This window comes from Elgaria multicarinata, chromosome 3, assembly GCF_023053635.1.
Source record: "Elgaria multicarinata webbii isolate HBS135686 ecotype San Diego chromosome 3, rElgMul1.1.pri, whole genome shotgun sequence".
Taxonomy (NCBI): Eukaryota; Metazoa; Chordata; class Lepidosauria; order Squamata; family Anguidae; genus Elgaria; species Elgaria multicarinata.
Genome location: NC_086173.1, coordinates 100,474,115 through 100,497,366, shown reverse-complemented (window position 1 = coordinate 100,497,366; position 23,252 = coordinate 100,474,115). Strand labels below are relative to the sequence as shown.

At 46.5% G+C, this 23,252-nt stretch overlaps 1 protein-coding gene across 1 annotated transcript in view; it reads right to left on the bottom strand.

Annotated features, from left to right (window-relative positions):
* Positions 1-9,935: 9,935 nt before the first annotated feature.
* The window catches only part of BSN (bassoon presynaptic cytomatrix protein), a 235,418-nt gene continuing 222,101 nt past the window's right edge, over positions 9,936-23,252 (bottom strand). The window contains exons 6-12 of the mRNA XM_063121574.1: positions 20,898-23,073; positions 19,677-20,539; positions 18,412-18,508; positions 17,597-17,737; positions 15,553-15,607; positions 15,131-15,229; positions 9,936-11,849 (exon numbers count right to left, since the gene is read on the bottom strand). Of these exons, the coding sequence (XP_062977644.1) occupies positions 15,567-15,607; positions 17,597-17,737; positions 18,412-18,508; positions 19,677-20,539; positions 20,898-23,073 (3,318 nt within the window). The 3' untranslated portion in view covers positions 9,936-11,849; positions 15,131-15,229; positions 15,553-15,566. The remainder of the gene's footprint in view (positions 11,850-15,130; positions 15,230-15,552; positions 15,608-17,596; positions 17,738-18,411; positions 18,509-19,676; positions 20,540-20,897; positions 23,074-23,252) is intronic.

Below are 23,252 nucleotides of genomic sequence, written 5' to 3'. Positions count from 1 at the left end.
CGGGGTGAGTGGGTGGGCGTGCCTTTGTGTTCGGCGGTTATCATTGGCTCTGAACCTGCCCATCAAAGCAGAGAAATGTCCTAAATGGAAAGTCTGTGACAATCGCTTTATTATCTGGAGACGGGACTTCCTGGTTACTTTTGATAGCCTTTTCCACCTCGGGGGCGGCTGCTGGTCGCCGGAAAGCTGGGAGATACTCGAGAGTGTGATTTGGTACTAGCAGCGTCTGCCCCGCCCCGCCCCTCAGGGTAGAAGCAAAGGCAGGAAGGAGTTCAGGCTTTTTCTGAAGTGAAGTTTGGGACTGAGGGAGGGAGAGGGATTTATGGCAACTTTGTATAATCCTGTATCGCTGCGAAAGAGAGAGGGTTAGGTCGCAGTCCTATGCATGTGTAAACAGAAATAAAGTCCTACAACTCCCAGCATTCCCCAGCCGGCCATGACTGGCCCGAGAATGCTGGGAATTGTAGGAATTATTTTTAGTCTAAACATGCATAGGATCGAGCCCCCCCTTTTTAAAGTTGGTAGTATATTTTTCTAAAAACACCAACACCAAACCACCAACAACTGAAGGCAGCGTCAAATGTACCAGACCCAGCCTAGCATTAGCCCTCGAGTCCATTGAGAGGAAGGGGAGTTCACGACCAGCTTGCAAAGTGAGCCACTGTGGTGGCCTTTTTTTGTCACAATCTAGGCCGGCGCTTTTCAGTGAGCCCTTTTACAATGCTGCAGACATGGACGTTACTGCTCTTCCCTCTCGGGCCACTTTCTTTCGGTGACTGCTTTGGCTTTCCCCGACTTGTTAGACTACAACTTCCAGCATCCCCCAGCCCCATTGGCCTGGCTGGCCGGGAATTATGGGAGTTGCAGTCCCAACACATCTGGAGGGCACCAAGTTGAGAAAAACTATTCATCTGCATGCAGACGCGCTGTGCCTTTTCTCCGCTCACCGCGTAAAACGGCGATGCCAAATCAACTCCCCCCCCCCACTCCCTCAATGCAGCGGGAGTGCCACCCCCACCTCCACTTCCGGGGATGGAAGCAGCACGGTTGGATCTCCGCCGGTGACCCAGGAGCCGCGTTCCCTAGCGCCCTGGTCGGGGTTAGAGAGCCACGCTTTGCTATGTTGTGTGGCCGGTGCGGGCAGCCAATCCAGGTGGGTGACTTCCTTCCCTTTCTTTCAGTTTCTTCCTCGTCGGGTTGGGTGGTTTCCCCTTTAACTATCCCCTCTTTCCTTCGCATTCCATGTTATGTCGTGGGGGAGCATCTGCTTTGCATGCAGAAGGCCCCCATCTCCATGAAGGGCTGGGAAAGGCCTTGGAGAGCCACTGCCAGTTAGTGTAAAGCCAGCCTTCCCCAACGCGGTGCCCGTCAAATGCGTTGGACTACAACTTCCAGCATTCCCCAGGCAGCACGAATTCCTAGTCGAGACTCCATGCTGGCTGGGGGATGCTGGGAGTTGTAGTCTAGAAGGTACCAGGTTAGGGAAGCCTGGTGTAGAGCTAGATGACTGGGAATTATGGGAGTTGCAGTCCAACACGAGTTGTGTGCCAAGCGGGGTGGGGGTGGGCTATCACAGAGGTAGCAATTTCACAAGGATCCCGTTTGCTCCAGCCTGGCCTGCTTTGGATGGGACATTTTCCTTGGGGAGAGCCAAAACAATCACAGAAAGTGATCCGAGAGAGAGGAGCAATAAGTTCCACACTCTCTGCAGCACTGTAAAGAGGTGGAATTGAACGTGCCGGGCTAGTTGTGACAGCTGAAAGGGTGGCCACTGCAGAGTATGTGGCTAGATGGATCAAGGGTCTGCCTTAGTATAAGGCAGATGTTCACATCTGGGGTGAGGGGAATTGCCTTTGTCTTGGCATTCATTTTTCTGGCTTCCTCTTCCAGTCACTCGCCCTCTGGGGTTCCCAGTTCCTAAGTCATACCACCATTTCTCTCTCATGCTCCTTTTCTTCCCTAACCTGTATCTCCCTCAAAGATCTAGGCTCTGACTGTACAGAAGTAAAGATGGGACTTTCCCCCCTAGTGGAATTCCCCAGAAAAACCTGAATGTGGAAAAAAGGGTAAAAGTGAGCAAATTGGTTACTGTATAAATATGTTCAGTTAAGCAAATATTTTGGTATTATTTGCATAGAATGGGTTTTTTTCCCTAATCCCCTGGCATCCCAAATTGCTTCTTTACTTTCTTGAATAAATATCATGTTTATTTTAATACAAATTTGACTTAATATTTTTTGAGTTGTGGTGATGGAGTGTACCAACCCTAAAGAGGCAGCAGATCCTGAAGCCTGATTCTGCAAGCATCTGTCTGCCAGGGATTTGAAACACAAGCAATTATGTTATTATCTGGGTTTTCCCCTCACCTTCCACTTCCATTAGTTTTAGTTAAGCGATTTATCTTTTCAGTAGTCAAACTAAGTGACTTTTTCACTATTGGTTTGAACTGAAAATGTGCTTCAGTCAGTAATGCAAATGAAAACAAGAATGTTTTTAAAATCAGTGCCCATGAGGATTTGTGTGGTTAATACTTGGTACTTTCCACAGCCCCTGGTGCAGCAATGCAGCCACAGTGATCTTCAATCATATTTGAATTTCCCAATCCAGTGGAACAAAGACCCAATGCCCTGGGGGCAGCCATTTTGTGTGAGGCTTGACCCCTTGACTTTTGGGGATAATAGAAATGGACACCCTCCCTATCTAGTGTCACTATCAGCCTATGCCAGCCTCTTTACAATTTTAGCAGCTGTCCCTGGGAGAGGATGGCAATCCAGTTGTCACAGCCTTTTCCTTCCAGTTGGTCCATATGGCATGTGAAAGACATTCCTAATTCCCCCACCCGTAGGCTCATGCGTCAGCATTTATGGGGCTGTAGTTTGCTTGTCACACTACTATTTCCACAGTATATAGTGGTATGAATCCCTGAAGTGCTTTAGCATTTATTCTTCCTGTGAGGCTAAAAAGCAGCCTGGATGCCTTTTCAGCACAACAGATGCTATTGTGTAAACACTGGCTGCTTTGGATGTGCCCTAGTGAGGGTTAGCAGATGAGATGGAGAAGCTATTGATCTCCTTGGTTGCCTTTCTAACAGGGTAAGAAGGCTGAGAAGGGGTGAGGTCAGTAGGTTCAGGACTGCAGTGCCCCACCAGGGCTGAAAGTCTGCATCCTGCCCCTTGGTGTTGCTGCTGGAATGCTAGCAAGGTTTAATGCCCCACTGGCTCATTCCCTATTTTTTGCTGATGTGATGGTAAGCCATGCGACTGCAGCACATAAAGTGGAAGGTGAAAGAGGGATAAGAAGGTGTTCTGTCACAACATGCAGCTATTGACAGCCAACCACAAATCGGATGGACAAAATACAAGATCTCCTGGGGGCATGAATGGGTCAATTTGTAGAGTGACGCTATTCTAGGCTATTGGTCTTGTCATACAGTCCATAATTTAGCCTTCTTCATTGTGATGCCCTCTTGATGTTTTTGTCTACAACTCTCAGCATTCCTGACAATTGGCCATGGGCTGTGGCTGATGGCAGTTGACGTTTGAAATATCTGGAGGGCACCAGGTTGGGGAAGACTGCCATGAATCCCCATGGGCCTTCAGCCCATGAAGCATCTGGAATGCAAAATGTGTAGGATAAACTGATTTTCTACGGGCACTTCAGCTACCTAAAGTTAACAAAGGGACTGTCAGACCGTTCATTCCTTCTAAGCAGAGCTGTTCACTGAAATAGTTCGTGAACTGGATGTGTACATTGTGTCTTGCTAAGAGGAGGGGAAGCCCTTGGGAAAGATTCTGTCAAGCCTCAGTTTGGTCTCAAGAGCCCTCAGCTTTGGAAAGTGAGAGGATTCTACCCTTAAAGGTGGCTATCTATCTATCTTTCTATAAAATAAGACAAAGAGTGGCTGCATGGTTTGGGCTGCCATTTTATGCGTCATACTTGGGTAGAGCTGCTCAGGACACATTACAATATGATTCACCAAGAGGTGCGCCCATAGTTTTCATGACCCCACTTCTCTTGCCAAATAACCAGGGCTGCCTCACAATACAGCTCTCAGTAGCACTGTCTGTGTAGGACTGAGTGTTCCTGTGCCAGTACTGAATGGAGAATAGCACATGCTGGGTGACTCCCACAGGAAAGCTGTGCAGCAACAGAGTCTGCAGGCAGCTCCTTGCAAATGTGAATGGCTGGGGCTCATAGCAGGAAGCAGCTTCAGTTTACAGCAGGCACCAACCCCCTGCCCAGCTCATTAAGGACTGAGGTCTGTAGGGGAGCAGCTCTCCCACCAATCCAGCCGGCAATATCTCAGGGGTCAGAAGGCATCTTCCGGCAAAGCCGAGTGGGAAGCTAGGCCCCTGGCAGTGTGACTGGAAGGTAATGATGAGTGACACATAGTGATTGGCATTGCCTGTGTCTTCCAAACCGGCTGAGCAGCAACACAAAGCTCTTGGTGACAGATGGTTGTGCAGGCACTGAGTGGGAGCTGCATCCGCAGGGGGTGGGTGGGTGAGAAAGACCCAGGTATGGTAGCACAAGTGGCGGCAGGGTGTATGTGTATGGGGGAGGGAGATAGGCAGTAAAAAAGTGGGGTGAGCATCTGGGCTCCTCTTGCCATACTGTTCCCAAGGCATCCAGTGCATGTGTGCTTGTTGAAAGCCTTGGATGCCGTGCCTGAATTTGAAGCCTGAAGCTATGTGCAGGTAGAGATGTGTGTTCTGGTTCCCGGCAATCAAAGTGCACATACCTTTAAGAAGTGATAGGGCTGTGTGTGTGCACGTGCGTGCATGCACTGAAAAAGCAATAGGAGCAGTTCTGGGGAGGCGTGAAAGAACCTGGTCCTTGACACCCAACATGGGCCTGTTCCTGACCCTGTCTAAAAATGATACAAAGGCATGCAGACTCACAGAATCTGTGACCTTTGTGTTTTTCAAGGATTCGGTCTGCCCCTGCTCCCCTCTCAAATCACCCTTCTTGGATACATACTCCCAGCCAGCTTTTGTCCTGTTCAAAATATTCCCTTTTTGAGAAAGTTTCCTGAAGTTGATTTCATGTTATATTTCATGGCTTTAATTTTGTGAGCCACCCAGAGAGTTTTGGCTATTGGGCAGTGTAAATGCCCCCCTTCATTTCTAGATAAAGCTAGGTATCATTTCTTTTTGTAAGTCCCTTTTAAAATATGCTTCCTCCAACCCTGAGCATAACACTTGTAGTGCTCGTGGGCATTTTCCCCTTAGCTATTTAAACAAGCTATTGCTCCCTGTTGATCCTGTAGGACCTTTCTGCTGGCTTTAATAGCATTGATCGGGAGTTATTAGTATCCTAACTGTGGGCATTGGTGGGCATTTGTACCCCCTAGAGTGATCCCATTAATTTCTGGGAGAAAGGTGGGCATAATACATACCCGCTTCTTATCAAGGTTGCCGAGAGGCTTGTACAACTGGTAGAACTCTTCCAGGCCTGAATCCTGGGAAGGGCCTGCCTCATTGCCCATTGGCTGTTCCTTGCCTGCCCGTCAGGCCTTCTGTGGATCTGCCACTTGCCAGTCCTCCCTCTGCCCAGAGGAAGCTTAGCCACAGGCCATTTTAAGCTGATGGGGTGAGCCTGCCTATGTATAGCAACAGCTGTGCAGCCTCCCCATGGTACTTTCTCTGTCGAATCCCACTAGGTCTTCTTCAGTTATTATTCCTTTTGGAAGTGTATATGGATTTGGTAAATGAGTTTGTGAAGCACTCAGTGTCATCATTATGTTGAGCATTCCCAGACCTTTTCATCCAACTCCGTGTTTAGTTGGTGTCTGGCTGTGATGAGGGGCTGCATGCAGGTAAGTCTACTGAAGATTACTCCTGGCAAGATTATAATGATAGCAGATTTTGGGGATGAAAGATAGGGACACCCATAATATTCTGTGTTAAGCTTCTTCTAGTTTTCCTGGTTCACAGTCTTGGAATGCATCCAGATATGCAAATATGCATGGACATCTAGGTTGCAACAGCAGCCAAACTGTTTTCACCAGTGACGTTTTGGGAGGCCTTTTTGATGAGATTCAGATCTAGTGGACATACCTCTGTAACATGATTTATATGAGGCTGCCAATGACTACCTAGATGACATGCACAGTCCTATCGAGCACAGAATTCAGCTACTTCTCTTACAGGATTGTCTCAAAGATTAGCAGCCAACATCTGGAACAATGCCTCCTGGGTGCTGCAGGGCAATATGCTTAATGAATTAAATAGGAAGTCTTGGCATGGGAAGTCTGGATTTACTGGAAGGGCTATAACTTTCTGTAGAGAAGGCAGAATGTCCCATGTTTGCTCTCTGGCATCTCCAGTTCAAAGGGCTCAGCAGTGCTAGGGAAGATCTCTGTCAGAAGCCTTGGAGGGCTTCCTCACACATTCACAATAAATCACTTTGGGTCACATGGAAGTAAGCAAGAGCTTACTTCCAGGTAAGTTCAACCTGAACTCAACTAAAGGTGTGAGTGAGAGAGAGAGAGAGAGAGAGAGAGAGATTGAAATTATTTGCTCCCTGTCCCCTTTCAGGGCAGCCAAATGCCTCTACCCCTCTGATTTCTGAGGCAAGTGTTTATGCTGTCTAGCCTCAGTGAGACACCTCCCTCCAACTCCAGGTGTTCCCAGAAGGCAGGGACTAAGCCAAAGCACCTTGTGAATCATATCAAGTCCTTTTATTCTGTTTTCCACAGAAATACCTTGTAGGGCAACTTGCCATACGGAATCACAATACATGAGGTGGTACACTGAAATACTACAAGTTCTCACAGAGCACAGCAGGACACACACATCATTTACAATGGTCAGATAAAGGATTTAGGTCATTGCACTTACAACTGTAAACTTCTTTTGTTTGATGGGTTTTTTGTTTGTATTTATTTATACAGAACCTCTCCCACCTCCCGAAATAATAAAAAATAAAGAGAGAGAGAGAGAGAAGGGAACAACTTAAGATACACGGAAGGCAGGAGGAGGGCATGGAAGGTACAAGTCATGTGACAGCCACAACAACTCTACGAGACTCTGCTATGCTTCGCAAGAAGAGGAACAGTCCAAAGGAGCCAGTCACAAACACCAGGCTTTGTTTGTTGATCTTTTTTGTACACAAAAGCAAGAATTGGCAGGTGCGCTGGTCATTGAGATGGAGCCCCCACAAAAGGGGCCTGTGGGTTGATTGTTTTCTTTCTTTCTGTTCTTCATACCACATGAGATTTTTATTTGATTTTTTTTACACACTATACAAATATTTACAATGGAAGGGATGGGGGAACGTTGTAGCAGCCACTGTTGAGAAAACCTGTAGGGGACACAAATTCAACCTAGAGCCCTGAAGAAGCATCCTCAGATTATGCACTTGTCATTGCATGGGGTTCTTAGAAGGAAAGGCCTGTGTGGCTGGAAAGGAGCTGGGTGGAGAGAGCTGCAGTTCACTACCAAATGTCTTGTTTAGCTCAAGATGGAAGCAAATCCCCATCTTGGGATATAGAAAGATGGGAGCCTCTCTGGCCCAGTTTGCCATCCTTGCTGAAGGAGCTGCCAAGAACTATCTCTGCCATACAAGCCTTCCAACTGTATGCAGTTCCATTAGAAATATTTTTTCCTTCTCGCTTGTTGGGAATTATTTCTTGTTTGTCCAGCATCATGAAGATTCATACACTCAGCTACTGCTCTGGTAACCATAAGCCTGGTAGGAGCTAATACTATGCACACTGAGCACTAGTAGTAAAACTGGGTCTTTGCTGACAGGTAACTGTCACCAAGGTGGGCATATCGGGGTTTTTATCCACCAAGATGGCAATTAGTATTCTCTTCAAACTAAGCTGACATCTGGCCTCTGTGTTTTGCTCCAATGTGATGGTCCAATGAGGTGCTTCCAGGCCTAAGTACTTGATTATGCTTTTGTTTGGAGAATAACCAATTGAACCGTGCTGGCAACCTACTGAGAGACAGCTCTCGAGCTCAGAAATGTAGCCTCTATCATGGATGTCCCAGGCCTAAGTCATCTTATTTATTTATTTATTTATTACATTTCTATACCGCCCAATAGCCGGAGCTCTCTGGGTGGTTCACATTTGATCTTCTGTATCAAATGTCTGGCCTTTCTTGCTAGACCAGATTTCATGCTGGTGAAATATGAAGGGTTGGCTTTTAGTCTACACAGATAAAAGACTGAGAACTTCCCCACTTTGTAGTCCTACCTCGCATGGAAAGGATTAGCTTAAGGCTTAGGGGTGTTCAGAATTTATGGTCACCCAGATCAGGCAGGGAAGGTACTGCCAATAGTTCTCTAGGCAATATGCCTGAATCTTGACTGAGATCATCAGATCTTCCTACTCACACTTTTACACTTGCAAGCCGTGGTCATGTCTGTAGCAGACCTCTTCAGAGATTGGCTGTACTTGTGCAGTCTCTGCAGTCCACACAGCTCATCATAGGCTTCATCTTGCTCTGCTTTCCCTCCTCAATCCACGCAACTGTTAGGGAAAATTCTGCATGTTGCTCAGTCAGACACCTGCTCTCATTGCATAGGTGTCCCAGGTGAAAAGGTACCTGCCTTTTCTAAGGCATCTACCCACACCTCTAGTTGGGCACAAAACTGATAAACTGGGACAATAGGTAATTGCTGTGTGCGCACGCACGGGCACCCTGAGCCTTTGGTGACCACGTAACGCTGACTTTTTTTATCGTTCTGTTTACAGCATTTCAAAGTAGTTGCTTTTTGGTTATGAGATGCACCACTTCTTATACCAGTTCCTCAAATGTGTCTCATGCAACATTAAGGCTTATTTAAAATAATGCAGACCTGGGCTAAGACTCTAGAAAACTCATGTGATCCCACAGGCTACCTAATGGTCGTATAATACATTCCTTTTTCATTGTACACCTAAGATGTTTTAAGTGCATACTTAAATTGGAAGTGTGAGTATGAAACACATTTACAAGCATGTGCCAGTATTATACAGGGACTTTAGACTGGGTGCTGTAATTAACTGCTGCACCTTGTTGAGTGTGCAGTTGGTAGCCAGGGTTGCCTCTGTGTAATGCGTGCATGGCCTTTGAGCTGACTGATCTGCAAGTTCTCTTTAAAACGTTGAGATTTATTTTAGCCTCTTTGGGGACTGAAGTGCCTCCACAGTATATGCCCATGATGGTCCATGAACGGTATGCCTACTTGCACATTGAGACCAGTGGCCTCTCTTGATGCCTCTATGCTGTTAATAAATTATTCATGCTAATTTAATAACTTGATGCCTCTGTGCTGCATTGAGGACTTGGGAGTATCTTTCTGAAGTGCATGAATCAAAGAGGAAAATGCCTATTTTATTCTGTAAATTCTATACCAAAAGTCTTTCACTTTTTCAAAAACCGATCATGCCACAGAGCTACTAGCCTCTTAACCTTTCTTCTTCTCTCTTGACATAAAATGGCACAGTTGTCATGCTGGTGTTCCATTTTTTGGGGAAAGAGCTCTGCCTTTCAGTCCATCCATGCAGGAAAAGGCCCCATGCCATCACTGCACCAAAAAGTATGCGTATGGTAGAAAAGAGTAGGATTGCTCCAGATTCTAGAATCCACAACATCTTAAACTAGGCTTCTCAGTGGCTCTCGGTCTCAGAGCTTCGGGAGCTGTGCTTCAGTCACTTTTTATTCATTAACATTGCACTATTAGGAATAGCAGCCATCACTGTTCGTCCCCAGGTTCTGAACCTAAGCAAGGGAAATCAGGTAGTTCCTTTGCATTAACTGATGCCAGAGCCATTCAAGTGGCCCTTGCAGTGTTTGTCAGTGGATCCTATCCTTGGAGCACCACCCCAACTTGTGGTGCTCTTTCAAACCTAGAGAGGATCTGTATTTAATTTTGGGTCAGGAGGAATGTGCTTCAGGTCTAGGCAAAGACTAGGATCCCCTAGAAGTGGACACTGTTGGCTACTAAATGTGGCAAAGGGGAGAGAGTTAACATAGTTCAGTGGAGAACATCTGATGTTACATTCTGCAGGATAGTTATGCTTCATGGTGTCACTAACAGGCCTTCAATAACAAGTGCATAAATCTGCTAATGGCATTCAATAGAGAAGATGAACCAACTGGAGAGAAAAATAAATTAACCTCAAGCAAAGAACGGCAAGCATTCTAAGAAGATGAAACCGTGCAGAGAAGTAGCAAGCCATGCTCTACAACAGACAGAGACAGTCACTGGCTCTATGGCTACCCTTTGGCAAAAGTGTCCCTCGAATGGGTCAAGCATGCCACTAATTGAGAACTTCATACACACAGGTGTTCGATATAAAGGTATCTATCCAGTTTCTCGATAGCACATTTGCAATTAAATCCTTATACATAACATTGAACTTATTAAATATTAACAGTTGTTTTTTAAAATTTTTGTTATTTCATTGCATAGAACATTAGACATGAGAATCATTTTGCTGTTACCCACGGTGAATGGAAGCTCCTATGGGTCACACCAATGAGTTGTTGTTCTTGAGCATGCTCAGCGTGGACGAGAGACGGGCGGGAAACAGACAGCACAAACAACAAATGGGAACCAGAGCATCTGTACACTTGCTGAATGCTTTACGGCAAAAAAGGAGCTGTTTCACAGGGTTTTCCTTTCGGCTCTCGCAGGTTACAGCGCAAAGAGCTCCGTACTGGCAGGTCCGATGACATCCTGCTCCACGTAGCTCCTCCGTCGTTCTGAGCATGCCCACTGGTAATGGCTTAAGAAGGACTTGAATTGCACAGTAGTAGGAAGGAGGATGGCAGAGGCAAACACTCCTGATCTCATCACGCTGGATTGTGCTCTTTATAGCCTTCTGCACTCTATTGCTTCTACCGACAACAGCCCATGTGCTAACTCAGTACAAAGCAAAGAGGAAAACAAAATGTTCGATACAAAGTAAAAAACAAACAAAAAAGGAACCTCACAAAAAAAATCGAAAAACAAAAACAAAATCCAAACTCCCAATTGCTGGGCGTTGATGAGGTATACACGTAAATAAAAGTGGAATGATTAAGGCTGTTTCTGAAATAAAAATAATCCCCAGGCATACGTAAAACAATGCGCAACACTAACAATGGAAAGCACTGCCATTTGAATGCTTTAGAATGGCTTCAGGATGGCTTTGGGTGGCTGATAGACATGCCTGGCCAGCATTTGCTTCAGTCAATAGTCAGCCAGTTCGCACTGCCTTTCAGAGTCCTATGGCCTCTTTATCTCAGTAGTGAAACAGTGTTAGGTCCTAGTCGGAGTTCTCTTCGTCCCATGCTTTCCACTGCAGGGATGATGAGAGGGAACAAACACTGTGCAGGTGGAGGGATTGACAGGGCAAACTGGAATGTGAAGGAGAACGGAGCGTCGAGCTCCCAGCCCTCGGCTCAAGTACATCTTGGAGAGCGGGAAAAACCTATGAAGACTCTAGAGTTAAAATTCAATAAGAGAGAAACTCTGTGTATAATCTCGAGAAAGGGCCATGGCTCCCAACCCTAACCCAACATTAGACCCTAGGCACAAGTGGAACCACAGCCATGAGTAGTCTCTGGAGTCCAGTCATCTCCTCCAGCATCAGGGAAGTGGTCAGTCTGTGTGACACGTTGGATTAGACTTATGTTCTGTAAATGTGTCTTTTATGTACATCCTCTCAAACTAAGAACTTGCCTTCACCCCCTCGGGGCTCACACAACACCAGTGGAGTTGACAACAGGTGGCTTCTGAAAGCCTTTTGGAACAGTTGGCTCAGATGTCCTCAAGGAGCTTGTTGTGGGATCCACAGGCAGACATCTGTATAAACACCTCTTCCACCTTCAAACTCGTAAACTAGTGGTTTTCCATGGTTTCAAAAGCTTGGCGAGACAAAAAAAAAGACAAATATTATATTTACAAGAGTCATTCAGAGAGATGGAGGCTCTTGTTACCTCATGGTTTGGGACCCACTTTCCTGATCCCCTCTGGATGTTCACCAAGAACATTTCCTTGAAAAAGCTCTGTTCTACTGTATGGCTGCAGTGTGTATCTTTTATTTCCCAATGGAAAGAGAATATAATCAAAGCAAATTAGGGAACTAGTCACAAGTGACCATCAATCAAAGAGTATGAACAACTGAGATCAGCTGCTCACACTTTCTGAGATGCAGCAGTTTCATATACTGAGTTTATCTGAAGATTGGGACTGAAAAGCACTTTCCCAAAGAGGCCACCTCTTAGGTCTCATCTCTTCACACAAACTGGGATGCAGACCTGGTTTACATTGCATTCTACACATTGAGCCAGGAAGTGTAAGAAGCTACCCACTTACCTCAACTGGGATAAGTTCATTTTTTTCCCCCAAATCAAAAAGCATGCAGTCCTTTCAGAGAGCTCTCTAAAACGGACAAAAAAACAGACAGAGCCATGAAAGGAGATTGTGCTGTAAGCAGGAAAGATCTGAGCACACCCAAGGGTTAGAATCCACACAGCAGGACAGAAATGTTCTCTCAGCTCTTGGCTTAGGGCTGAGACCTTGGGGCCTTGGCAGCCCTGTACTGCTAGCATTCTGGAGGTGGAGTGTTGGATACAGAGGTAGTGTAACCACTTGCCATGCATCTCCCGTCTCGTCTCTTGTTTCAACTCTTCTCTTGGGAAGAGTATCTGGCACCTGGCCATGCTGCCTTTCCTAGCGTAACGGAGCACAGCAACGCACCCAGTGCTTAAAATTATTGTTAACCAAAGTTTTTTTTCCATTGGCATTTGTTTTTTATTGGCATTCTGTTTTTAAAAAGAATAATTTTAATGTGGCAAGTTGATCTTTTTATTATTTTACCTCTTATGTTCACCACCCCAGAATCTTATAGATATGGAATGGTATGCAAATGTTGTAAATAAATAAAACAAAAACAAATAAACAACGTAGCTCCCGTCTTTACGCCAGTGCTTTGGCTCCATGAGGCGCCTTGCTCCCTTCCTGACATCTGCACGGGAAGGAACGCAAGTGCGAATTTTCCGGCTCAGGAAAAGTAAAACAACAACAACCGGGGGGAGGGGGGGAGGAGAGGAATGGGGCCGTTCCTTCTTCATTTTTTAAAAACCTTTTTATTGTCTGTATCTGTGCAGCTCCTCAGAGAGATAATAAAAATTAAAAAATGGGGTGGGGAGGAACAAGGCAGCCAGAGGAGGATGCGAGGAGAGGGACTGAGTGAACCACGGCTCCTCCCTCTGGCTGCCTGTTCCTCCCCACCCACATTTATTTTTATTTTTATTATCTGTATCTGCCAGCTGTGCAGATACAGATAATAAAATTAAAAAGGGGGGGTTGGAACGGCCTAGTGCCTCTCCTCCCCCCCCTTTTTTTTACTTTTACTGAGATGTGGGGCGCCCATCAGGGGGCGCCATGGGCTCCGCTGCCAAAACAGTCGGGGTAAGTGCCTGACTTTTTTAGAGTGGCGTTTCCAGGGTTTGGCCCCGGATGGCTTCGCAATGGCGGCTGCGACATGTAGATGACGTGCCGCTACTGCGAAGCCACCCCAGGGCAAACCCTTCGTGTAGACATGCCCCCAGTCTCTCTTCATAAAAAGAAGAAGCAAAGGACCAATATCCTCACTTTGTGCTTCCTGTGATGCCTTTTGATATCCATTTACCTCTGGCTTGCCATTCCGGGGCCTGTGGCTGAGAGTGCATGCGTTTGTATCATAGAGTAAGTCTCCTGCAGCAATGAAGTCATATTCCACTGATACAGTACCAAAGAAATGGGGTGCATATTCTGGATCTTTTGAAAACTAACATTTTAACGATTCTTCCTTTCCTCTCAATCTTCTGCCCTTACCTTTGGGAATATAAGCACTCGCATTTATGATGCCTCTGATTCGTCCTCTTGTCTTTCCTCTCACCACTACCATCTTCATTCCACCATTACAATTATGGTTCTGGCTATGCTCTTGATTTCATCTTAATGTTGTTCTCCCTCTGAGCTCTCCGTCTCTGAATTTCCACTCTCCAGCCATTATAACCCCTAGCCCACTCCACCACACAAGCACTTCATATTCTTCATTCTCCTGACCATTGTTTTTCACCACCTTCTGCTCCTTTCACTCTACATTCTCCTGATATTGTTACATTAACGCCATCTTATTAATTCCTGATTTCTGTATTCTGCCTTCTCTGGTTCCCACTGCTCTGCTTTCCATTATGTGCAAATCTTTCCCATTCTTTAAACCTTCCCCTGGAGCTTACTTTTCTATCAGGCTATCTCTCCATTTCCCCCCTTCCTTTCATGTGTATTCTCTGCCTTACTTCACATTTGTCTCACTTCTTGGTGCTGGTGTTTTTTGTGTGGTGTTTTTGGCACCTTCTACTCTACTGAAGCTACTCCAACATATATAATAATCTTCTTTTGACCAGATCAAAAGGCCTCTTGTCAATTCTTATTCTTGTGTATCCGTGTGCCACTTCTGACATTGTCAATTATACTATTCACCTGGATTTCAGCATCTTTTAAAACTCTTCAATATTTGACTTCTCAGTTTATTCTCCCCCATCATTTTCCTGCTCCCTCCATTCTGCTTTAGCTTATGTCCTATCACCTCCCTATTCTGCCATTTCGGTCTCCTTTCGTGCTGTTTCTTGTGCCTAGAACAGCCTCTTGCTCCATATGCAAATATTCAGTGCCTCCCTCCTCCTTCAAGTCCCTCCACTTCTTTAACAAAGCCATTCCTCTAACATCTTAGCCACATCCTAACTGCTCCTTCATTTCCTTTTCATGCTTTGATCACCATTCCTGCTTCTTGTGGTCAGTTTCTGGCCTTCCCCACCCATGCCAGTTGTATGCATCTTACAGACTGTAAAAGCTCTGGGCGAGGATGGTCTTTTGTTTCTGTAATCCTGTGCAGCGTGTAGTATGCTATAGACATCAAGCAAACATTTAGCAGCAGTAGGATGCACTTTTGATTGGAAGTGGCATAATGTACCTAAACTAACAGACAAATTGCCCTAAGCTAGGCAGGATATCCTATGACTGGGTAACACAGATCTTTCTTCGATGTGCCTCATAGCAACCATCTCTTAGCCTTGATGAAAGCCAAGTATCTGATTCCATTTCTACCCTTGATGGAATGAGATGGATGTGGGAATGGAGGCAACCAGGTGACACTCACTGTTATACCCAGAGTCTGGAGCGGCAGACTGAATTCCAATGGATTCTTCATAGGTTTTTCCAGTGCAATGATGAGATCTCCACTTATTCTCCCAAACTCCTGTTAGGGTGATGGAGAGGGATAAAAGAGAAAGAGGTGGCTATTAGTAAAGACAAAAAGGAAATCTTCAGAAAAGGAAATAAAATACAAGTGCATCTGGAAGGGTACTTGGATTAAGGGAGCAGTTGGTTAACCTTGATATCAGGATGCAGGGGCAATTAAAGGCTCTGTTGGGGGACAGAAGTTGAACCGAACTGTTAAAAAAGAATTTATTTCATGAGCTTTTGAGGTTGCAATGGCCAGGGTAGATTAAATGTGTCTTGATCTTTGGCGGTTATACAGTCATCGGGGCTTGTGTATATAGATAGTCAAGAGTGACTCACCCAGTGGTGTCCTCTCACCAAAATGACGTGAATTTCTTGCCAAAAGCTGACACAGCTATAGGTATAAAAGAGACAGAAATCAATGCCTGAAGCAGTATGTCAGCATTACATAGTAGCAGAGATTGGCCCTATATCTTCTCTTCTTTCCACCCTATCTTCTGTTATATAGCCTCTCTCCCTCTCCCTCCCTTCCTCTCTCTCTCTCTCTCTTATATTGTGTTTTGGCCCCTATATGGGCCCCCAAGGTGGTTCACAAAAATAAAAAAAAATCCTGAGACAATAGAAATTGCAAACAGTAAAACACTGTATAAACAAATAACATTTTAAAACCCAGCAGAATTAATTTATTAGAAGCCTGGCAAAGTAAAAAGTTAAAAAAAAAAAAGCCATCAATGAGGGGGGCTGCCGTACATACGTTCTTGGAGGCACTGCCTTTTTGAAAGCTTGTGTTGACTAAAGATTTGATCTATGATGCTTCAGTCACACTTTGGAAGTTATGAGATAGGAGGGAATGTTAAGTCCTTGTTTTTTTCTGATGCATCCTCAAGCGGACAGACACAGATAGGATTCACAGAAGCCAACGCTTGGTCCAAATGGAATCACTGAGTTAATGCTGTAAATTTTTTATCCTATAGACGAAGACCCGGTGGGTCGAAACACGTTTGGGATAGCTGTATGTTTTGTGTTTGTGGACTATTTAGTTTGTATTTCAATTTTATGTAGTTGTTAAAGTATTAAATATTTATATTACCAAGTGTTTCTTAATACTTTTTATGGATTAGCTATTTTATTTTAGTATGTATAGCTCCATTTGAACTTTAAATATTGTGTTATACCAATTCTCTTAACCCTCCCCCCTTTTTTTGGATGGACAAACATATCCCTAGCAACAGCTGCCACCTGGGCCATAGCTAGACAGGGCGAAATCCTGGAGTGATCCCCGGATCATCCCTGTGTGTCCACATGACACACAGGGGATCCTGAGATCAGGGAGGGATGATCCCTCCCTTGCCCCAGGACCTCGCCCTACCCTTTAGGCCCAGTTTTTCACAGTCTTGGGTTGAGCCTGAGACCGTGGAACATGTGGCTGTGCACTGCGGTTTGTCCCGGTTCCTCGGGAGCTCTGCACCCATCGGGGTGGGGTGGGGGGAGCGGGGAATTTTTATTTTTTTTAAAAAAAACTTACCTTCTGCACATGAGCGCTCCGGTCTCTTTAAAAATAATAAAAAATGGCAGGCACGATGCTTCTTCCTCTATATTGCGCGCTGCGTATAGACAGAGGGGGAGTTCTTGCGATAAAAAAATCGCAAGATCTTCACCCCTCCGTCCCGCTACACCGCTACGTCTAGCTAAGGCCCTGGATATCCAGACGCAATGCTGAATCTAGGAGAACCACTTCTGATTATAATAAACCACACTGGGCTAGCCTCTAGATGGAAGAATGGTCTAACCAGTGGAGGCTTGTGGCTCCAATTTTGGTGGGGCTGTGATTGTTGCAGTCAGAACTCCAAGGGAGCTACCCATGGTGCTGAACCAATTTTAGGGGATAGGGTGTAGTACCTTGAGTTGCTCTTTTAGAGTTCTGCTTGGTTTCGACTAAAACACAGAACAGAATCACAACCACACCAAAATCGAAACTACCAGCTTCTACGTGGCTTAACACAGTACAGGATGACTTCATTTGAGGTCTTTAGTGATCCTTACAGCCCAAGGGAGCACTTATTGGCCTGTGGTGTTGATGATCTCTGACGCTACCATACTTGCTTCTTTAGTTCCTCTACTATTTAATCCCCATTTTTCCTTATTTTGACTTGTTTCCCATGTAACTTTAACTTTTCTTGTTGGCTTTCTATTTTTTGCACTCTCACGAAGACATAAACTAGAAGATTGTTGTTCTATTTAATTGGGTTAGTTGTTCTGTGGTTGTGCCTGTCTCCCTGCAAGTCCATGTATGTGTGCCGGGAGACAGAAAGCTGTCCTCAGGAGCACATCCCTTATTGCTTTGAGATGGCGTATCCAAGATGATGGCTTAGAAACCTCTCACCTTCTGTCAATTTGCCTGCTTGTTCTGCTGCCCCTCCTGGCAGGATTTTGGAGAAGACACTTTCTCCCTCTGCTCCTGGCTGTCCAGCTGCTGCACCTGCAGAGGTGGGTGCTCCTGCTGGTTTGGGACCCAATTTAATGCCTGTTGAGGGACAGAAGTTGATTTCTATGAATTGAATGAAATGTATATCTTGCCCTATCATTTACAGCAGGTGCAAGTGGCAGCTTGCCAAATTTTAAATTACCTCTTTGGTTTATATTCCTCATATATACATATGCACACTTGTCATAACCGATCCCTATCCAATCACCTGCACTAGAAAATAGCGGATACTTTACTTTGAAAAATATTAACATTTGAACATGTTATATGCAGGCACCAGAAAGAGCAGCATTATAAATGGGAGCTGATTGGCAAGAATGCAACATATGCTCAACTCTTGATGAGGCAGGAGTGGGGGAACGTTCCATTCTGCATGACTGTAGAAAAAAGACCCAAGGATGTACTGACATGGAATGAAGGCATCTTGCTCGTGTCGTCTTTCCCATGAACTACACAATGCTAGTCTCCTGCAAATTAATTCTAGACTGATTAGCATCAGATAATGGTTATGGTTTGACCAAAAAAAAAATTGTCTTCTTGATCTGGCAACGTTTTTATTTTCTGCTGTGAAAGGTCTTGGAATTCCCTTCGGTGAGAGCGAGCGGAATCTTCCTTTGGGAAAGCTAAGCCTTGGCTAGTGGACTACAGGTCTCATTCTTTAGGAAACATATACAATATGTACAAGTGCGTAAGAGAGAAGAGAGTTTACTGACCTCCTGCTGCTATTCCCTGTGGCTGTGTTTGGGGTACTTTCCCCACCTGTGGCACTTTTGTGGTAGGTTTGGATGCATCCATCTGCTCTGCTTTAGGCTGTAACAATAAAGAGATTTATTTTTTTTTAAAAAAAATGCTTCTTCCAAATGTTGGGTAAGGGGACAGCAATGCTGATTAGAGATGAATAATTGTAATAAGAAACCTCCTGGGATGTCTCTGTTAGCTTTCTTCCCAGAATGTAATTGCCAGGTCAACTTGGCTATCTCCAACTAGCCATCAGATGCTACACTCCCCTACCTATGACCTCAGTTAAGGGTACAAATGAAACCTCTGTACCAAATATAGAGGACTTGGACCACCCCACCCCCCAATCTGCACATTGTTTCTAATCCTGTCCATGTCATCTTCTTTGGCTCTCTTCAAATTGCCTTCCAATTGCCCTGATCAGCAGAATGCCACTTATATAACTTCCAGTCCCTTGCAGTCCTTCTGCTGGGAAGACTCTATTCTGCACAATACAATACACCTGGGAGCTGTCTATATCTACGGTGACTGTGCTGCGGATCTGTGCTGCGTCAGATACACAATGCAGCCACAGCTTTGCAGCCACCATGGGGCTTTCCCGTGAAGCGCACTGAAAACGTCAGGGACTTACCCTGACATTTTCAATGGGAGTGACATCAGTACTGCTCTTCCGCTGTCTGATGTCACTCCGGGGCCAACCTGGGGTCAGTCCCTGGTGGGAGGCAACCGGCGGTCAGTCAACTTCCACCAGGAAGGGGGGGGCCCTCCGGTAACCAGATGGCAGCCAGAAATTCCACACTCCCTCCTTGGCATTGGGATTACCTGACGCCACTGCAGGAGAGGGAAACTGCAAGGTTTCTGAGGGAGGCAGCGCCAACTTGGCACCGTGAGGACAGCCCCCTAGATCAGGGGTGGGGAAGGGAATCTGTGGCCTGTAGATGTCATTGGACTAGAGTTCCCATAATCCCCAACAATTTGCTATTCTGGCTGATGAAAGAACAAAGTCTGGAGGGACATGGGCTCCCCACCTCTGAACCTAGACTATATAAGTCCAATAAGTCCACATTTCTTGTGTTTTGACGTATTTAGATGAGTGCCACCTCTGCACAGCTGCAATACTGCAGCACAGGCCATTGCTTTGTCCAATACTCTCTCCTTGAGGCAGGGCAGGACAAGGAACAGCCAGTTATGCTGGACCTACTTCACAACTGACGTTAAGCAAAGATGAACTGATACTTACTGGTCCTGCCTGGTGAGCGCTAGGTTGTGCTTGGGTTGACTGTGGTTTGCTTACTGGCTGGGGCTGGCCAGGCTGCTGTTGGGCTGGTCGCAAGGAGGGTTGGGCTGGGGTCACCGGCTGTGGTGGCTGCTGCGGCTGCTGCGGCTGCTGCGGCTGCTGCATCCTAGCTTGCTGTTGCTGTTGCTGTTGCTGAGAAGGCTGCTGAGAAGGGCCTGTTGGATGCAGCTGCGGCTGTCTGCCTGGCTGTTGCTGCTGCCGGGATGGTTGCTGCTGCGGCTGTGGCTGCCCTACTTGTTGCTGCCTTGGCTGCTGCTGCTGCTGTTGGTGGGGAAGAGGCTCTGATTTTGGCTGCTGAGATGGCGGCCCATGTTGCGTCTGCCTCTGTGATTTCTGGGGCTCTGCGGGATGATGGTAACCAGATGGCTGTCGAGACTGCTGGGAGTACTCTGAGGAGCTGGAGGGATAACCTGGCTGTGCTCTCATATCGGCTTGCTGAGCCTTCTTCTGGGCAGAGGGCTGGCCATGTCCACGTGATTCATGGCGGCCGGGATCTCTCGGATGTTGCCTAGATGACCTCCTGGGCAGATCATCGCTGGCATGGCGGGAGGAGGTGGTGGAGGAGGAATGCCTGCCATAGTCTCCATGGTGCCTGTGTTCTTTGGAAGAGGAGTGACGTGGGTGAGAATAGTCATCGTGATGCCACAAGTCTTCATCTGGGGGTTCATCATAGTCATGGTAGGTATGTTTAATTGGAGCCCTTTTCTGGGAGGATGAGGAGTGGCCACCATAATGCCTCATCCTCTCTGAACGAGGTTCCCGCGGCTTATCAAACCAGTCTGTCTCTTCCTGACCCAAGTGATAGGCTTCAGAAACCAAAAACAGATCACAGTCAATCTCCGGGTCCAAAGGTGGGAATGTAGCCCAGGCTGAAGCCATGCAATGAAATAAAATAATGCAAGGAGCTTATCACATGCACACAGGATATGTCATAGCAGCCACTTGGGAAATATAAAAACAGGAATCTTACACGTAATTACACTGAACAAGTAGTGAGCACCAATGGGACATGCAGAGTGAAACATGCTAATACAAAACCACCAAAACAGAAAGCAAAATGGGGGAGAAAGGCACATGGCAAGCAAACTCAGGCTGTAGTATTGTCTTTGCAAATATGACCCGCTTGAGCATGCTCTGGGGTAAGTCACCACAGGTAGCCATTACCTTCGCTGTCTGAAACTACGCAATGTGAATCATCCATGATGTAACCTTCCTCATGCTTGTAAGAGTGGGTTCTTGGCACATCTTTGATATGTTCTTGTACATCAGGCAATGAGTGACTGGAGCAGAACTGGGAGCAGCTGTCTCCAGCAGACTGAGGGAGAGGTCCACCTGAGGACCGCGATACACCCATGGATTTCCCCAAAGGACTGACAGGGCTTTCTTCTTCCGATGTTTGTGTGCGAATTGGAGGTCGCCCGCGACTCTGACTCATACTGAGAGAAGAAGGCTTGGAGCTTCCTTTCGGAGGTCTCTCCATGCTTTCTCTCTCGTAGGACCTACTCCTGATCTCACGGTTTGACTGCTTCTCTGACACGTAACCAGAGGATCTGGATCGGCCACCGCTATATGCCCTGTCATCTTCTTCCATCATATCCCTATCCCTGCTGGACGTGCCGTAGTATTTCTGCTGGTCATATACATTCTTCTTGAGGCCATAAGTGATGTCGTCTTGCAGCTTCTTTGCTCTGGATGCCACACTGCTGCTACTAACAGATGTGGTCACTGTATAGGAGGCTAGGTCTGATTCTACATCTTTGGCTTCTTCTATGGGGGAGAACTTGGAGATCTTCTGCTCCATACCTTGTTTCCGATGCTTGCTGCGTTTGGAAGAGATGACAGCTGGGGCCAAGTTTTTCGAGGAGTGCTTCTGTACTCCCGTACTGGACCCATGCTTGTCTGAGCGAGAGGCGTGTCTGTAATCACTGTCCCCATAGTAGTAGGAGCCAGTGCTACCTGCCATCCTACCATTGCTCTCGGTGCCCCTATGGTAGCTTTTCCCCCGATGGTCGGGGCCATGGTGATCGTACATATCTTCCTCAGACTCCTCTTCTCCCTTTGCGTAGCAGCAAGGCCTGCTGGAGACATCTGCATCTGTCAGGTCACTTTTGTCTTTGATATGTCGTCCATTGCTGCTCTGCGACTGCAAGTCTCCTTTCTGGCCTTCGCCAGTAGTGCTCTCTTTAGTTAGTTCGCTGATATCATCAATCATTACATAATTCCGAGGAATGTTCTGCTCTAGGTTGGTGTAGAGAGAGTCCGAGGAGTAGCTGGTGGAGGGACTTTGAGCTGCACCAGTCCTGTCTGCCGGCCTTCCTTCGGGGGCCTTGAATTGGTCATAGCTGCTGGTCACTGTTGTGGTGCTATAGGTTACTTCTGGGGTGGCGGCAGAGATCACCACAGTTGGATTGCCAATGACTTCGTAATTGGTGGGGATCTTTTGCTCTAGGTCAGCTAGTGATGTCTGCCGTGGTTTCTGGGAGCTTGTGTGAGTGTCTGTATGAGTCTGGAAAAGAGCACTCTGTGCAGCAGGCTGCAGAGGGGTCTGGCTGGGATACGTGGTCTGAGCCTGGTACGGAGGCCGAAAGCCTTGATGGCTCTGCAGGCCCAGATCGGACTGATATCCGGTGCTTGGAGTGAAGCTGTGTGTCTGGTATGTTGTTTGGGAAGGGTAGGCGGGCACCTGGCTTGCCTGGAAGCCATTTTGAGCAGGGCCATTGCTTCCTGGGGGGTAGTGTGGAGGCTGGAATCTCGTTTGCTGGAATGTGGCTGGAGCAGGGGGAGCAGCTTGTCCTGAGGAGTACTGGTATGGGGTGTAGGAGGAGGCCGATGTGTACTGTGTGCTGGAGAAGTCTGTGTATTGGTTAGAAGGGGCAGTGCTGGGCCTCGTCAGGAGACTGCCACTCTCGTAGCCAGAGAGGCGGAGGTTGTTGAGCTCACTGTCAGACATGTAATCCCTGTTCTCTCCCAGGCACCTCAGGTAGGGATAATCCCGCACATTCCGGTCCTTCAGCAAAGACTCCTTTCTCTGATGAATCCCCAGTTCCAAGTACTTCAGCTTGGCGTCAATCTCCTTCTCTTCTTCATCTAGCTCAGCTTGTTTCTTCCGCAGCTTAGTGGACTCGTGCTCTACCAGCTTCAGATCACGGTCAAGTTCCCGGAGGAGGCTGGCTTTGGTCACTTGAACAGGCTGCCCTCCCATTCCCTTCTGCATGAGGCCAGGCATGTACATCTGTGAGTGAGCTTGGCTGGCAAGAGGGAGATGAGCTTCTTCTGGCGGGGGACTAGGCAGGGTCCGCTTCACTTTCCGAATGAGGGTGTTTGACTGCAGCGTGGAAATCTAGAAGGAAATGGAAACCGTAATTAAATTTAGACAGAAGGTAACCATGAATGTGAAAGAACACACTTGCATCTTCAGTTACTAGATGGATGCATGGAAGTAGAAGTGGTTTGCACTTCCTTCCAAGATTGATACGTATCATAAAAGTGATTGAGGCACAAGAATAACCATAAACATTC